Consider the following 16,667-nt stretch of genomic DNA (forward strand, 5'->3'; position numbering starts at 1 on the left):
GCTGAAACCGCCGCTATGAAATTGATCACAAGAGCGGCCACGTTCACTGTGAGTTGAAACTGTATGAATTTCTGGATATTGTTGTAGACACACCTTCCCCATTTTAAGACAGTAGCCACAGATGCGAAGTTGTCATCTAGGATGACAATGTCTGAACTTTCTTTTGCCACTTCCGTGCCTTGGATTCCCATAGAGAGACCAATATCTGCTTCTTTAAGTGCAGGTGCGTCGTTGGTGCCATCTCCGGTGACAGCTACCACGTGGCCCTTCTGTCTCAAACACTTTACCATCAGAAGCTTGTCAGATGGAGAGGACCTCGCCATAACCCTGATCTTATCTACTTTTTGGATTCTCTCTTCGTCATTATAGTTTCTGAACTGAACACCATCTACGACAACCTCCTTATCATCATCCTGGTCCCCATGCTCAAGTATCCCGCATTCCATAGCTATTGCTTTCGCCGTGAAAACATTATCTCCAGTTATCATCTTGATGTTGACTCCCGCGAGTTTGCAAGCTTCCACGGCTTTTGCAACACCAGGTCTACATGGATCCTTGAGCCCCACAATCCCCATTAAGCTCAAGCCTTCTTCCTCTATCCCCGAGTCTTCTGATGTTACTTTATGGGCAAATGCTATGCATCTGAGGCTACTGGCTGCCATCCCTTGGATTATTGTCTCGAATCTGTTTTTCGTGTTGGAGTCCATGGAGTCAACTGATCCATTGGCTTTGTAATAGCTGGAACACATGGCCAAGATCATCTCGGCTGCTCCTTTCCAGTGTACATGGACTGTGTTGTCAGATTTTCTACGGAGTAAAACTCCGCTCCGTTTCTTTGTTGAATTGAAGGTTTCAACTTGCAGAACGTGGTGGGTTTGCTTCACTGACTCCATATCCATGCCAAGTTTCAGCACAGCCCAAGAAATGAGCGCCTTCTCAGTTGGGCTGCCCGAAAACTCAGGCGTCGACCCTGAGTCAGATACGCATACACTACCTGTTGTGTTCAGACCAACACCTTGGTAAAACAACTCGAGAACATCTGAGGATATCATATTGCATGAATCTTCATGGATTGATTCTTGACCAACCCAGAACTTGGTCACCTTCATCTCGTTCAGTGTTAACGTGCCTGTTTTATCAGTGCAGATCACTGTGGCCGAGCCCATCGTCTCGCATGCCGAGAGCTTTCTGACCATCGCCTGATCAGACATCATTCTCTTCATGGAGTAAGCCAGTGTTAGAGTCACGGCCAAAGGTAAACCTTCCGGAATAGCCACCACGACAATGGTGACTGCAGCCGCTATTATCCGCACAACAGCATTAAACACATGGTCCACAGATGTTTTGCTGCCATTGTACTCTCTTTTACCATCCTTTCCTTCTGTGTTCCCTGTGAAATAACGGACTAACAACACCACTAGGACAAGGGCTGCCACCATGAGGCCAACTTTCCCGATGGTCGATGTGAGAGTGTCAAGTCGTACTTGTAACGGAGTGCTGTCGTTTAAATCTTGATTTATGGAGCTCATTGTCTGTCCCCAAGTTGTGTTCATCCCCACGGAGAGGACCAGCATCTGAGCAAATCCATCCACAACCTTTGTGCCTGAAAGCAAGAATGGGTTCTCCTTGTGATCCACCTCTACATGGTCACTTTCTCCCGTCATACTTGACTCGTCGACATGAAGAGAGTGCCCATCCAAGAACAGCCCATCCGCCGGAATCTGATCTCCGATCTTCAAGAAGACAACATCTCCAACCACAACGTCGAAGATGGAGATTAGCTGACGACGTCCATCTCTGAGGACTTCCACTTTGATATTGTTGCTTATATTCGACAGCTTATCAAACTGTCTCTCTTGCCTAAAATTGCTCAGCGCAGAGACAGATATGACCAAGAAGACTGCTATAGAGATACTCCCACCTTCATACCAACCTTCTTTTATGCCATGTTCTTTAATGCCGAAGCCAAGTGAAAGAATAGCGCAAGCCAGAAGGATCAAGATTGTGGTGTCTTTAAAAGCTTCAGAGACAAAGAAAAGAAGGCCTTTGGGAGGCGGCCTGTGATATGTGTTTGAGCCGAACAGCTCTTGCCGTCTGGAAAGCTCTTGTTCGTTACCGTGGATTCCTGTCGTGGGGTTTGTCCTGAGAGCAGCCGCCACGCCCTCCACTCCGCCAAGAGTTGTGACGCCACGTAAGTCCTTCTCCTTCATAATCTGGAAGAGCAGGTCCTGCTCAATCTCGGGAATGGAGTTGATCATTGCACTGTCCGCGTAAGGGGCAGAGAGGGAGACATCGGGGGATTTCTGTGGAACAATTTCTCGAAGGAGAGAGAGCATAGCCCTGATGGAGTAGATGGCTGTGTAGGCAATGCGCCATCTCCTCTGCGCCTTTGTCAGGCCACTGCTCGTTAGTTTCAGAACCAGAGCGCTGTAATCACTTCCTTTGAGGTCTCTCATCGTTTGGTTCTATTGAAGATAAGCTGGTATGACTGTTTGTTTAAAACGTCTCACTCTCTCTCTTGTTCTTCTCTGTGTGAGGGAGAGCGAGAGACCAAAAGGGAATGCTTTTCTTCTCTTCAGAAAACCATGCGCTTTGGCCTCTTCTTAAATCCCATTTCCCAGCCGCCTGAAATTTTGAAATTGTCTTTTTCTTTCTTATATATAATATATATATATATATATATATATATAGAGAGAGAGAGAGAGAGAGATGCATACATAAGCTGATAAGCACGTACATAGAAGTCGGGTGTGATTTGTATAGAGCTCATAAACGGTGATAGCTGTCTCTCAGGTGGTTAACCCATCACACAATGGCTTGTGTGCAACACCAGGTCTACATGGATCCTTGAGCCCCACAATCCCCATTAAGCTCAAGCCTTCTTCCTCTATCCCCGAGTCTTCTGATGTTACTTTATGGGCAAATGCTATGCATCTGAGGCTACTGGCTGCCATCCCTTGGATTATTGTCTCGAATCTGTTTTTCGTGTTGGAGTCCATGGAGTCAACTGATCCATTGGCTTTGTAATAGCTGGAACACATGGCCAAGATCATCTCGGCTGCTCCTTTCCAGTGTACATGGACTGTGTTGTCAGATTTTCTACGGAGTAAAACTCCGCTCCGTTTCTTTGTTGAATTGAAGGTTTCAACTTGCAGAACGTGGTGGGTTTGCTTCACTGACTCCATATCCATGCCAAGTTTCAGCACAGCCCAAGAAATGAGCGCCTTCTCAGTTGGGCTGCCCGAAAACTCAGGCGTCGACCCTGAGTCAGATACGCATACACTACCTGTTGTGTTCAGACCAACACCTTGGTAAAACAACTCGAGAACATCTGAGGATATCATATTGCATGAATCTTCATGGATTGATTCTTGACCAACCCAGAACTTGGTCACCTTCATCTCGGAAGTCTCTACATGTAAAAAAAAAGGGATACGTTGTTAAATATCCATTGCAAATGGAGTGCTGCTGTGTGTAAAAACGGGGAAAAGTCGGGCAGACATTGTGGAAACAGTTGTGAAGCTTTGCGTGCGTATCCCGACTTACTTCCCATTTCTTCGTCACCTTAATACGACCGTTTCAATTAACCTTTTTTTTTCTGTTTGTCTGTAGTCACCGAATCCCATTTTCCACATCAAACGGTTGGGAATAGGAATGTCTGCTCGCATTTGGAAGTACTTTACTAGTAAAATGCGTTTGCCTGAATAGGGTGCTTTTTTATTTTAAAATTAAGAAACTGAAATAAAGTGGGCAGACAGAAGGGAACAGAGAATCCATGTGCGCAAAAGGTTTGTTTATGGCCCTAGAAAAAATATTACCAAGCTCTCTTCCCTTTTCTTAATCAACCCATTATTTATGCATATTCAAAACTTTCTCCATTACTAACAGATAACCATCAGATGAAGAAAACCCCCCACCCATCCGAAACTTCCTCGCACCTTCGTCAAAGGCCCCGAATTCTCACTTGACGACATCACAAACAAAGACGTCGGCGATTAAACAACCACTGGTTTGAAAAGAATTAAAGTTGACATTTTTTTTTATAAAAATATTCCAAATGCTCAAACCGTGATTGCCGGCTGGACTTTGAAGACGTGGCGCAAATGATCTTCGACTGGTTTTAACTTAAACCATTGAATCCTCACTTGCAGAAGAAGAGACTCCTTCCCGTGTGAGAGCAACAAAAAGGTAAATGGTTTCACCGCTCTTACATCCAATTCATGGTTTTGTTAAATTTACTCCCAACTCAATAACACCAGTTTCTTCTCGCATTGGGCCGAAGAATTTGAAATGCAACCTCTGAGACTGAGAAAGAAAATGGACACTGGAGGACAAACATCAACGCCAACTAATAGGAATGCAAACATGGGGACTTCGACTTAACAGCTTCTGCCCTCTTCTTCATATAACGCATTCTCTCACAAATACCCTACCTCCCTATTCTGCATCGAGTATACGGATTAACTCCTAAACTTGGCTTTCAGCTCTCAGAGTTTATATCAGCTCCATATCAAATTTGAATCACTTACCAACCAAGCATTCCCTCTCCGCCTTCAGCATATCCCTTGCTCTGTAGTTCGTCACGGCTGTCCTCTGCTTTCGCGAACCCAACAGATCCCGGAACCCGCTATCCTCAGGCATCGACGCCAACCAGACCAATCCCTCAACCTCATTTGCGCTTATAGCCTCATCGCCACGCGCCACCGCGATCCGCGCGTCTAGAAATGGCCTGGAGCACTTGTCCTTGGCGAAGCCGGAGCATTTCTCCCCGGCGGCGGCCAAACAGCCCTCGAACTCCCGCACCTCGCACTTCTCTCGCTCCCTCATGTCTTCGGAGCTCAGACCGGAGAGGTTACGCCACCACGGTGGCTTGCAATTGTTGGAAGCGGTGACGGCGCAGCCGATTCTGGCCCCTTCCTCACATTGCTCTCGGATTAGGGTTTCGCATCGCTTGTAAGCGACGGCCCAGGACTCGGCCGATGCGAAGGCGAGGACATAGGGCCCGAGTTCCGGATAATCGGTGTAACCGGCGGGTAGAGGTCCCCGGAGCAACGGGACGGGAGGGTCGAAAATAACAGTGGTGGCGGACGAGGAGTAGTCGTCGAGATTTGGAGGAGTGGATGGCTCCATTACCATGTACGGAGAAGGAAATCCCGTTGTGGAGAATACAAGTTTAATTAAATGGATCATAAGGATAAGCCCATGGGCTGGGAAAGCCCGTTGATGTGAAAATGGGAATGCGAATGAGACAAAGGGAAGGCCCCACTCCTCCTCGGGGATGGGAACGCATTATTTACCCACCCCCCATTCTTCAATTACCTTGAAGACCATTATATCATGTTTATCTTTTTTTTTTTTTTTTTTTTTTTTTTTACATACTTGCACTTTTTGGCCCATCATCATTCACACCCATTTTCAGGTAACATCATTTTAAAAACAAATAATTAATTCAGGACGCTCACATCATCCACTTCTGACTCCCACATGCCCCAGCCCCCACCATTTATTATCAACCCAAATCTCATTTTACCAATGCTTTCAGTGTGTGTGTGTGTATATATATAAATATATCCCGCATTGGTCGGTGCTGCTCTCGTTTTCTGTATTTGTGGGAGTTGTCAATGCATGATGAGCTAATATGATATGAGATTGCTGATTTTTGCATTCCAAAAGATTCCATGTAATGTGCAGTGAGGTGAAATATAAAAAACAACGCGAGTGGTGAGCACTCTGACATCTTTGAATATCTGTCTTGTTTTCTTATTCGCCCATTTCATTCCCCTCTTTTTTTTAAAAAAAAAAAAATATATATATATTTTCGTCTCCTTTTATCCACCAATTTCTCCGCTACTTCACCTAGTCGTCGAGGGTACACAACACATACCTGCGCATTTTATTGATATGGCATTGCGTACGGAAATTATATATTATGCTCTGACAAAACAACACAAACAAGATTATTATCTAATGAAACACAAGTCTCGATGTCTAAAAGCTATCTTGCGCATGGTGGATTAATACGTAGGTAAACAACACAAAATATCTCATCCGTTGCGATTAAAAAGAGTCAAATAGTATGTATGTATGTATGGATGTCCTTTTGTTATATGCAAAACACAAACACATATCCATATATGACACAGCAACCAAGGGAACGGGAAGCAAACACATTCTTTTACACAAAAAGGTAACGCAAAAAAAGGGTAGGACATGGATGCATGCGAGTGCGATGTTTTTTAATGGATAAACTGAGAAATTATAGTTATGACACATTCGTGTTTGTTTGCTCGATGGGCTCTTATAGGCCGCAGAGCAATCTTTGCGTGTGATTGATTATCAGTAGACCGGCCAATCATACATATCTAACGAATATACGGATATTATATATATATATATATATATAGGATATGTAGCCCGTGACGAAACATGCATATAGACTCACTCACATCTGATCACATGGGTGCAACGTGAAGTAAAGCCATGGGTTGATATTCCCCAGACTCTGGTTTACAACCCACCAATTCATTTTTTATACACAATCTTAGCATTCCTCCCATCAGTATTTTCTAACGTTTTACATCAAATCACAGATCGGAATTGTCTCTAGCTCGCGTAAAATCCACACTGATGTTTTTTCTCTTTTATTTTCTTATTTTTATAATTTTTAATAATGAAATGTTAATGCAGAAAACATAGCTGGATTAGTTATGGAATCGTTGTGCATTCAAAAAATAAATGCCCACCTTCCAAAAAATTTACGGAAACGCAGAAAGATATAGACACAAGGACCCCTGGATAATTAGGGTTGCTTGCAAATATGCCAACTCATTACTCTTAACAACTAAACGTACGTATATATTAATAGATGGGTTATCCGTTACTATCGAAATTACAAATAAATTGCATAATGCTTATGAAACCAAAGGCTTATTATTATTCATGCAGTTAATTCTATGATCGATGATGTGCCCTTGAACGCTTAAGCGGAGCGCAGGAGAGAGTAACGGTCACTCGCACGAGGTTACGTGTAAAACGATATACCACGTGTCACGATAGATGTGCCACGTTACAACATATATATATTCCATTAAACATGCACTCGTTTTATGCTGTTATATAACTCTACACCAACTTCTAAAGGTATTTTCGATAACACGATGAACCCAACGAAGACGTTGCGTGATTGCGGAAACACGGACTGTTAAATCAAGTATGTTTGACTTTGGTATAATATTACGTAAGATCCAGTAAAAACGAATCTACTGATAGTGGTGACGTCGTAAACAAGAAGAAAAAAAAAAAGCATCATGGCGGTAAGTAATTGTTGCGAGGGATAAAAAGCGTGAATAAAAGTAGGGGCTGGGGGTATGATGGTAATTTAAGGGCATATTTTTGGTGCTTCCCTTTAAATGGACCCGAAAAGCGGGAGAGGGAAGTGAGAGAGTGATGAGTTTGGACCGAAGCTGAAGAAGAAGAAGATCCACATTTCATAAAATGGCGATGGCGAAAGAGGGACAAGTGGAGAACCAGATAGGCTGCATGGCCGGCTTCCTCCATATCTTCGACCGCCCTCTCATTCTCTCTCCCAAGCGCTTTTCCTCCCCCAGGCGTCTTCCTCTCCCTCTGGTATCTCCTTTCTTCTCTCTCCTCTCTTCTTTTCTCTTGAATCTCTCTCTGATATTTTTTTCCTTCAAAAAGGACAACTCAGAAAATCATCAAAGCAGATCTTCTACCCCAGAGCTGCGATCTCCGGCACCGGAACCTCCCATTCTTGCCCCGGAAAACCTCACCAGATCGCCCCTCACTCTTCCTATCATCGAGTTCAAGGAGGGCTCCAGGTCGCCATGGAAGTTCTCCAAAGAAGCTCCTAGGCTCTCACTCGATAGCAGAGCCGTCGTGGATGCCAAGGGAAGCCTCAAGCCCAGACAGATCCGTCCTGACTCTGCCATTCCGCCGCCCAATCGGCGAGATACCCCCGAGGGAGATAGCCAGCGTCGCTCGCCGAGCGTGATCGCACGCCTCATGGGGCTGGAACCACTGCCTACTTCAGATCCTGAACAGCCTCACAAAGCCGAGCTACGGAGATCTGCGTCCGAATCCAGGGTTAACAGAGAGTACAGATTCGTCGATGGCCTCAATTTTCAAGTTCAACAATCCCAAACTCAGCATAACAGCATTTCTAGCATTCCGTTCAGAGATGAGCAGACCAGTAACGGAGATGACGACCCTAGGGAGTTCCTCGAAAGAAACACCCGAGCTCAGCCATCAAGAGCGACGCCGCAGCAAAGATGCGCCGTCAGACGTAAGAGTTTTTTCGATTCGACGGATTTCTTCCCAGAGCCCAAACAGACCGGACCCATGGCCGGAGATCTCGAGAAGAGGATAAGGATGAGAAGTATCGACGAGCATCCGAGCGATCTGGAAACCCTAAAGCAACTTCTTGAAGCTTTTCGTCTGAAAGGACTGCTTCACTCGTCAAACGGTCAGCAGAACCGAATCAGCAACAGAAATTTCGTGTTCGATAACCGTAAATCTCCGGTGAAACCAGCTAGATCTCCATCTCATCCTCGCGGGAGCCGCGATTCGTCTCCTTTCGGTCTCAGATCTGAAGCTGCAATTGTATCGGTGAACCCCAGGAGAGATCGAGGGGCGAGCTCTTCTGGTCGAGATCAAAACAGAGGAAGGAGTAGGGTTTCCCCGACGAGAAGTGACAACAGCACGAAGAGTCCGAATAGGAGAGTAGCGTCGAAGGGGCCACCCGAACATCATGGGCGAGTCTCTCCGGCTCAGTCTCCGAAGATCGTTACATGGGGGAGATCTGAACCAGTCCAGACGACAGAACGCACAAACAGGGGCGGAGCCATCCTGGATGAGGAAGACGAATGCTTCTCCATGGTTTCCAGGAGTAGATCTCAAGCGGATGAAGAGGTAAAGAAAACTTCATTGTTTTTTTTTAAAAAAATCTTGTAAAGCCAGATTTATATGAGCAAAAGCATCTAGATTTATATGAGCAGCAGCATCTGACGAATAACAATGTTGGATATGAACTCTGCAGAGATGGAAGGTGGAGGAGTATAACACAGAAGGGAAGAGTCTATTAGAGAGATGCGAGAAGCTGCTCCACAGCATCGCGGAGATGACAGCAGCTGCGGCGGAGGCCACCGAGTCGCAACCGAGTCCCGTCTCGGTTCTTGACTCGTCGCTTTACCACGAGGAGTCTTCTCCATCGCCCGTCATGAAACGCAGCCTTGAATTCACGGGTACTGATCTCTTTCACGAATCACGCAATTTACGAGTTTTATTTTTGTTATTAGTCGTAGGGTCGGCACGGTGCATGTGATGTGATGTGGTTTTTGGGTTTATCCATAACTCACCTTTAAGAGCTTTTGTCTGAACATTGTTGGATCACACTTCACGGACACAAGTCAGGTCCGTATTTGACACTTGTGGATGAATGGGAAATATCAACATGATTTAAATTGCTGTTGGAACCGAAATCTCATTTTTGACAGAGCAACCAACTGAATCGGAGGACGAAGCGTGGGGCTCCTCGGTCAAATCGGAGGACTCCCAGTTGATATACATCTCCGACGTCCTCTGGGCCTCCGATTACCTCCCCCAACACTGTGACATCTTCTCGACGCTGGAAAAACAACAGTGTCTCAAGGGCAAATCTGCGACTCTGGAGAGACGTCTCACATTCGACACCGTCCAGGAAATCATCAGCAGGAGACGGCGGTTGCCACCGTGGATAGCCATGGGAGAAATTTCACTGCAGCAGATATGGTCCGAGTTTCAGAAGATGAGAGACAGAAGCTCCTCCTCTTCCTCCGCCAGGGAAGAAGAGGACGACCTGGCAGGTGTGGTGTGCGGCGCACTGAGAAGAGACCTGGCGGAAGAGGCGTGGAACCAGGTAGAGGTGTCAGAGGCGGTGCTTGACATCGAGCGCCTCGTTTTTAAAGATCTGATCGGCGAACTCTTTCGCATCTCTTAGGCTGTAACGCCGCTGCGAAGGAGGTTGGTTTTCTTCTATTAGACATTTGTAACTTGTAATCCCTCAAAAAAAATTTCATTGCTGTGTTGTGGCTGTCGTCCCTTTTGGGACATAAAGGATGGAGGCTTAAAGGAATTGGAGAGAAGAAATTCCGCGTTAAAAAAAAAAAGATGGAGCGGATGGATCGAATCAAACGAGTGTTCACATGATAGCTCTATATCACTGTGCATAACACCGCACACGTTTAAATGATACAGAAGAAGAGATATCATTCCACATTTTTCCTTATGCCCTACCAAATGTAGTAATGTCCATTGTTATCATACCCAACATTGTCAATTCTTTTTGTTGTTGTCATTTGATTAATAGTAACTACTGAGATTCTAAATATAAAACTAGAACAAAAAGCATACATTATAAAAAAAAAATTCTGATCAATTTGAACAAAATTCCAATCCCAAACATGTTCTGCTTCGAACATTTGGAAGACTGCTTGTATAGTGTATTACCGACACCAGAAAACCATAAAAAGGGTGCTTGTAACTATGATGAACCAAAACACGAGTCCGTCAAAGTCACCTGATTTCTAGAAAAAAGAGCCCAAACTCACTCCCTCGTGGTCCTATGTTGCTTTGTTCATAAAAAGAGCCAACCCACTTGTATCCCATCTAGTGGGGGGATAGGAAAGGGAATAGAGTAGTCCGCCTTGCCTCTACATTTTATATAGAGAGACGTATTCGAACCCACGACCTCAGACCCACGACCTCAGACCCCACCGTAAATGGTTTTACTGTTAAGCCAAGTCGGCCCTTCGCTTTTGCTCTGCTCATGTTTCCTGCAAACACAAGAAAATGCTAGCGAGCAAAAACAAACTCTATAAGCATATTTTCTCCCAAAACACGCCATTTGGCTGAGTGCTTTAAATGTGCGTTAGAACTCTGGACGCTACCGGAGATACACACTGTTCGGGAAGTTTTTGCCAAATATGCTCTAAAAAAGAGGTCCAAGAAGAAAATTCAGACCAATTGCTATACAAGTAGTATGCAAAAAACTTCTCTAATGTACCTATGTCCCCTTCCAAGGAATCACATAAAGCATCACCTTTGAACTACCTGAAACTCGATTACACAAAACTGTTCCTATCCACATTGATGAGAAACCCAGCAACACCCATGTTTATCAAGACAAAATGGAAACCCCCAAAAGCATACCGACCTGACGGTCTCCACAAATCAACGTCATCGAGCACAGATAGGTTGCTAATCTGTCAGCGGTTCTAGCCGTGGAGCAATTCATGGAGGATCCATGATACTTAGCCGTGAAAAGTGACATTCTTGCTCACTTTCACATTCCTCCAGTCGCTACTATTACGCTGTTTAGCATCCCTGTTAAACCTTGAGTTTCTGAAATTAGAACGGTACTCGTCGTTTCTGAATAAATATGAATTTATATCTCCCCATTCTCCACTCGATCGTTTGTCTTCCCACTTCCTTTGTTTCATATCACTTGTCCGGTTTGTTTCCCTACCCCCTATGTTTGCTCCACAATCTCTTACATCATCATTTTCAGGCAAACAGACATTTCTCCAGGAATTGCAACCTCTATGCAGTTCCCCTGAATCCTGCCCCTTTGATCCTGGAGGATTCTGACCATATTTATTGCCCTGACCCTTGTTCTCCTTACTTTTGAAGCCCCTTTCCTTGTTCTTCCATCTGTTATTGCCCCAACCATTGTTCTCCCAACCTCTGCCTCTACATACCTTACCTGAGCAAGCCCCGCATGTGGCGTCTTTTCTTGCTTCAACTCCACAACTAGACTTGGCTTCCCAAGGATTCACGAGCATTTCAGGCTCAGCATTACACTCTACAGAGAAAACACTTGCAAATTTTTTTGTCTTCTTGTTTTGATGCCCTGACTTATTCCATCCATCATTGTCCCAACACTCTTCCTCCCAACTGTCATTGCCCCTATCTTTGGTTTTCCATTGAGAATTGCCCCATCCCTTACCCGAGCAGACGCCCCATGTTAGATCTTTTGCTGCCTCATTTCTGCAACTAGTCTTGGCTTCCCAAGGGTTCAAGCTGTTCTTTGAATCCATAAAGAATTTGTTATCAGTAAAACTTTCTGATAGGTTCCGACCATCCACTCTGCCATTGATTTCCCATGTATTCTTGGGCAGGTCAGTCTCCTCGTTATACTGTTCGGGGAGCATTTTAGAATTTCCCACATTCTTGTCCCTACACCCAGTCTTAAGATCAACCGTTCCTTCATCAGGAGCAGCAAAATAAGCCAGTTCTAAGTCAGTGATCAGTTGGGGATCAATCACAGAGTCCCAATCGATTTCATCAATGAACATATCAGGATCAGGGAGAGGAATGTCACAGGGAAGACCACTGATTTCTGACCAAAACCGTTTTTTGACACATTGAAAAGCCTCTTCGCAGGCAGCATCATTCCACGTGGTTACATTACCTTGGTACCAGCTCTTGAAGTAATTGGCCTCCACGACCTTTTGCCATGGTACGCATCCAATCAACTCACAGAATTCTTTTTCCCATGCTGGAATCCCATCTTCCTCGCCATAACCTTTGACAGTAAAAGCCAATTAAAAAATTGCGACTCATATGAAAGACGACAATCTAGAGCTCACCAACTTCCACAAAAATCAGTAGAGAGGATCAGGATTAAGTTTCCATGACGCATATACAACATTCTCATTATAGACACTCCCACAAATGCCATAAACCTAATCCGCATAACAAAATTGATATCGGAAAGAAAAAAGCCTTATAAGAACACAAGTAGCATGAGTTCGTCAAACAACTGCAGAACACATCAAACCCAGAATCAGAGTAGATCTTCGAAAGCGAATGAAAAACTGAAACATACAGAAGTGGAGGGAAGTGGAAGATGTGATAAAAACGAAATACCATCGGAAGAAAAATCTCGGCCGGAATACCATGATCTCTGGGGAGATCTTCGGCGGTAGGATCTAGGTCGATTTCTCCAATTGCCCATCAAGAAATTGCAACCGATGATAGGGAGTTAGAGAGAGGGGTAAGATTCAAAAAAGAAATGGCATAGAAAGCAAGCTGTCTGAACAGGAAACTGGGGAAAATCCGATGGAACAGAGCGCAGAGGATCAGAGGATCTTGTAGGAAACACTTTGTTCCGTATGTTCTGCAAAATGGCACGTCGGCCACTTTACAGACAATGGACTTGGGAGAGAAGATGGTAGGCCCAATAAGAGCCCATTATTGTAGAGAAACGCCCAATTCCGGACACTAGGTCTCTAACACACGGACTTGTCCGTGGATTTTAGTTTTTTTCTAGTTGAGTCACCTCGAGGAATTAAATATGATATTAAAGGGTCATAAACTCGCGTGATTGCAGTAAAAATACTAAGAGCCCTCGTTCTACAACGCCTTCACATATATGCGTGCGTTAGGTTATCGCATTGGCAAGTCCTAAAGCGTTCATACATTGTAAGCAACAACACAAACCTCAGTCATCCAATTGCCTTTCTATCATTTATTCTTGTAATCTACTGTTATTGGTTTTGGTTGTGTTTTTTTTTTTAAATAAAAAGGACAACGACAATTCATTATAATTGAGTGTAGTGGAATTATTAAAATGTTTGTTTTCTTCTGTTTATTCTTCAATGTCAACTTCTTTTTGTGTGAACGTGTAAGTTGAAATGTTCTCGTGTTCTTTTTTTATTACCTGTTGAAAGTTCCACTCTAATTTTCCTTATGGTAGTTGAAATATTATTGTTTGCTTTTACACGCGCTAGTTCAAAAATTGTAGTTATGGTTTTTAGGCACTAGTTACTTCAAATATTATATTTAGTGGATTGCAAATAAGATGAAATTATCCCAAAGCTATCACAGAAGAGATAGACAGCGCGATTTTAGAAAGGAAAAAAAAATGGATGCTGCGGATTAGCTCCTCCGTCAGTGAAGAAGATCTCACCGAGATCTGTCTAGGAATCACGCCGTAAGCTATGCTATATACATGTGTATCTTTTGCTGAAACTACAAAAAAAAAAAACTATATAAAAGTATCCCATCCCGTGCACGGGACACGCACTAGTTTCTTTCCGCATCTTACAATACAAACACACACACACGAGAAGGGTGAAGCTGCAGCACACGAACAATATGCTCCAGAAAGAAGAAGAAAAGTGAGTTGGGAGTTTGTGTACACCGCAAACGAGAGATTGGGGAAGGGGACAAGAGATCATGTTTTTATTAATATTAATAAAACAACAGAAAGGACACGTGTTTCAGTCGTGTCGCAATTTTGGTGGATTTTAATTTAAAAAACGAGAGGGGGGGGGGCTCTAAACAGAGAGCAGAGGAGAGGGTGCCAATGGATGGGGCGAAGAAGCTCGTAAAGGTGTGGGCATTGGTGATAGCGTCCCTCTGTTACTGCTTCTTCGTCGGAAAATTGGTTCCAAAAGGCATAAAAAGGCTGCTTCTGGTAGCCCCTGTTGTCTTCGCCTTCTTCCTCGTTCCTCTCCACATCTCTTCCGTTCATTTCGGCGGCATTACCGCCTTCTTTGTCGCTTGGCTCGCCAATTTCAAGCTCTTGCTCTTCGCTTTCGGACGCGGCCCTCTCTCTCCCGACCCCATACCTCACTCTCTTCCTATTTTCTTAGCTGTCTCTTGCTTGCCCATCAAGATTCGGGTAGACCCTGATTCGACCGGAAATGATCACGATCCATCTCGGGTATCCCATCTCCACACCAAACCCAAGTCAGAGAGAGGCCCAGATGGGACCGGAAAACCAAAATCCCGGGAGGGTCCCCTGAACTACACCATAAAGGCGTTGCTTTTGGTGCTTTTCCTGAAAGCATACGATTACAGCGAGAGAATGCCTCGTAAGGCTGTGTTGGCGCTCTACGCCCTCCACGTCTACTTCATCCTTGAGTTGATCTTGGCAGCCGCTGCGGCCGGGGGTCGAGCCACGTTAGGTCTGGAGCTGGAGCCTCAGTTCAAGGAGGCATACCTCGCCACGTCTCTTCAAGATTTCTGGGGAAGACGATGGAACCTGATGGTATCCAGCATCCTTCGGCCGACCGTCTACGAGCCGTCTCTGCGGCTGTTCTCCTCCGTGTTGGGCAAGATGCGGGCCCCGCTCCCTGCGGTCTTCAGCACCTTCGTGGTGTCGGCGCTGATGCACGAGCTAATCTTCTACTACATGGGGCGGCTGAGGCCGGCATGGGAGCTGACGTGGTTCTTCTTAATACACGGGATCTGTACGACGGTGGAGATCGCCGTCAAGAAGGCCATCGGTGGCAGGTGGCGGTTCCCGACGGCGGTGGCGAGGATGTTGACGGTAGGGTTCGTGATGGCGACGGCGTTGTGGTTGTTCTTGCCGGAGTTTGAGCGCTGCAAGATTGCTGACAAGGCGTTTGAGGAATACAAGGCGTTAGGCGCCATTCTGGACCTCATCACCCAAGGCCTTCTGGGCTCTGCTACTGCTACTGCTACAACTTGAATTGTTGGTGGGAACCATTTTCATCCTGGCCCATTGTTAATCATGTGTACGGAATGGAAGTAATATCTGGTTAATGTAATCTTAGATTTTGTCACTATTTAGACAGGAATGACTCAAGACTCTCTACTTCTGTGCTTCAGAAATATCTGGATTACACAGTTCCTCGGAGTGGGTAACTAACCGCAACATCTCCCTCTCTTATCATCGTATCTAAAGCAAAATTGTAGCCCTGTTTTTGGGAGAGAGTTTTTTTAACCCGAAATACAGCAAATTACAAAAATAAATACTGAAAGCAAAGAGACCAATCCAAACTAAAACTCCTACAACCTCGGACTTTATCAAACAGAAATAAGTTTAAACCCAGCAGTTGCATGGATCCGTTTAAAGGGAAAACGTGTTGGAAAGCAGTTGATTTCTGGAATCCATAACCACTGCGAATGCACCGTCCACCTCTTTGATCAGTTTATCCTTCTCACGCTGCAGTGAAAAGAGTTCCGTCCGCAGCGCTTCCGCAGCTATGGCGCATCCTTCTCCGTTGGTTAAAGTGGCCTCAAGGCGAGTTGCCGCATCATTCACCCTTCCCACGTCTCTGACCAAGATTCCCAAAGCAGACGCCATGGACTGAGAATCATGAATCCATCTTCTGCTTTCCAAGTAAGGTAATTTGGAGTTCCCGGTGAGACCAGACAACACAACACCGCAAACCCATGTCCCCATATTCTGCAGGTCATGTATGGCATGATGCACGTATAAGACGAGTATGAGAATACTTTCCACTATATTTGAGGTTGCGTATTACAACGTATATATACAAGTGAATAGTAATAGTTTATAGAAACTAAATCACTAGGAATGTGGAGATAAGTGAGAGAATGATATCTTTGACTAATAACAATAAGATTGTGATTTGATTTCCTTCCATTATGCCCCCGCAAGATGTGTCTCGGAGGAGAGACCAATCTTGACCCGCAATAGATCGAAACGTGCGCGCGGTAATGGCTTAGTCAATGCATCGGCGAGTTGATCTTGTGAATTTACATGTGTGACACGCAAGAATCCGTCACGAACAAGACCACGGATGAAATGATAGTCGATCGCGACATGTTTCATGCGTGAGTGAAACACCGGATTCGAACATAGATATGTCGCACCCACATTGTCGCAATATATT

At 44.9% G+C, this 16,667-nt stretch overlaps 6 protein-coding genes across 11 annotated transcripts in view; 3 read left to right on the forward strand and 3 right to left on the reverse strand.

The window, feature by feature from the left end:
* The window catches only part of LOC104817567 (calcium-transporting ATPase 12, plasma membrane-type), a 3,915-nt gene extending 1,138 nt beyond the window's left edge, over positions 1 to 2,777 (reverse strand). Inside the window, exons 1-2 of one of the 2 annotated variants that reach the window (XM_010546803.2) lie at positions 2,718 to 2,734; positions 2 to 2,625 (exon numbers count right to left, since the gene is read on the reverse strand). In XM_010546803.2, coding sequence (XP_010545105.1) covers positions 2 to 2,456 — 2,455 coding nt within the window. In that variant the 5' untranslated portion in view covers positions 2,457 to 2,625; positions 2,718 to 2,734. Of the gene's footprint in view, position 1 lies in introns of both variants that reach the window. The other variant, XM_010546801.2, reaches the window with a different exon arrangement.
* Positions 1 to 2,815, forward strand: part of LOC104817568 (pentatricopeptide repeat-containing protein At3g63370, chloroplastic) — a 9,807-nt gene extending 6,992 nt beyond the window's left edge. Inside the window, exon 3 of one of the 4 annotated variants that reach the window (XM_010546811.2) lies at positions 2,794 to 2,815. The gene's annotated coding sequence lies outside the window, so the exon portion shown is untranslated. Of the gene's footprint in view, positions 1 to 223; positions 313 to 1,141; positions 1,212 to 2,793 lie in introns of those variants that run through there. The other 3 variants (XM_010546808.2, XM_010546810.2, XM_010546806.2) reach the window with 3 other exon arrangements.
* Positions 2,816 to 3,939: 1,124 nt separating this feature from the next.
* LOC104817569 lies at positions 3,940 to 5,282 on the reverse strand. Its single transcript, XM_010546813.2, has 2 exons — positions 4,530 to 5,282; positions 3,940 to 4,442 (listed from the first exon to the last, which is right to left on the reverse strand). The coding sequence occupies exons 1-2, from the start codon at positions 5,188 to 5,190 to the stop codon at positions 4,438 to 4,440; spliced, it is 666 nt and encodes a 221-aa protein (XP_010545115.1). The 5' UTR covers positions 5,191 to 5,282; the 3' UTR covers positions 3,940 to 4,437.
* Positions 5,283 to 7,242: 1,960 nt separating this feature from the next.
* LOC104817570 lies at positions 7,243 to 10,129 on the forward strand. Its single transcript, XM_010546814.2, has 4 exons — positions 7,243 to 7,626; positions 7,699 to 8,928; positions 9,056 to 9,260; positions 9,513 to 10,129. Exons 1-4 carry the CDS (start codon positions 7,495 to 7,497, stop codon positions 9,992 to 9,994), a joined length of 2,049 nt encoding a protein of 682 aa, XP_010545116.1. The 5' UTR covers positions 7,243 to 7,494; the 3' UTR covers positions 9,995 to 10,129.
* Positions 10,130 to 10,367: 238 nt separating this feature from the next.
* Positions 10,368 to 13,153, reverse strand: LOC104817571 (bifunctional endo-1,4-beta-xylanase XylA). 2 transcript variants are annotated; one of them, XR_772545.1, is made up of 3 exons: positions 12,925 to 13,153; positions 11,210 to 12,580; positions 10,368 to 10,848 (listed from the first exon to the last, which is right to left on the reverse strand). XR_772545.1 is itself a non-coding variant. In XM_010546815.1 (2 exons), the coding sequence occupies exons 1-2, from the start codon at positions 13,010 to 13,012 to the stop codon at positions 11,307 to 11,309; spliced, it is 1,362 nt and encodes a 453-aa protein (XP_010545117.1). In that variant the 5' UTR covers positions 13,013 to 13,153; the 3' UTR covers positions 10,957 to 11,306. The 2 variants fall into 2 exon arrangements, 1 of the variants encoding a protein (XP_010545117.1); XM_010546815.1 differs by lacking the exon at positions 10,368 to 10,848 and having other exon boundaries at positions 10,957 to 12,580.
* Positions 13,154 to 14,335: 1,182 nt separating this feature from the next.
* On the forward strand, positions 14,336 to 15,626 carry LOC104817572 (acyl-CoA--sterol O-acyltransferase 1). Its single transcript, XM_010546816.2, has one exon. It carries the CDS (start codon positions 14,366 to 14,368, stop codon positions 15,494 to 15,496), a length of 1,131 nt encoding a protein of 376 aa, XP_010545118.1. The 5' UTR covers positions 14,336 to 14,365; the 3' UTR covers positions 15,497 to 15,626.
* The last annotated feature ends 1,041 nt before the right edge of the window (positions 15,627 to 16,667 follow it).

Source organism: Tarenaya hassleriana, unplaced genomic scaffold, assembly GCF_000463585.1.
Source record: "Tarenaya hassleriana unplaced genomic scaffold, ASM46358v1 Cleome27, whole genome shotgun sequence".
Classification (NCBI taxonomy): Eukaryota; Viridiplantae; Streptophyta; class Magnoliopsida; order Brassicales; family Cleomaceae; genus Tarenaya; species Tarenaya hassleriana.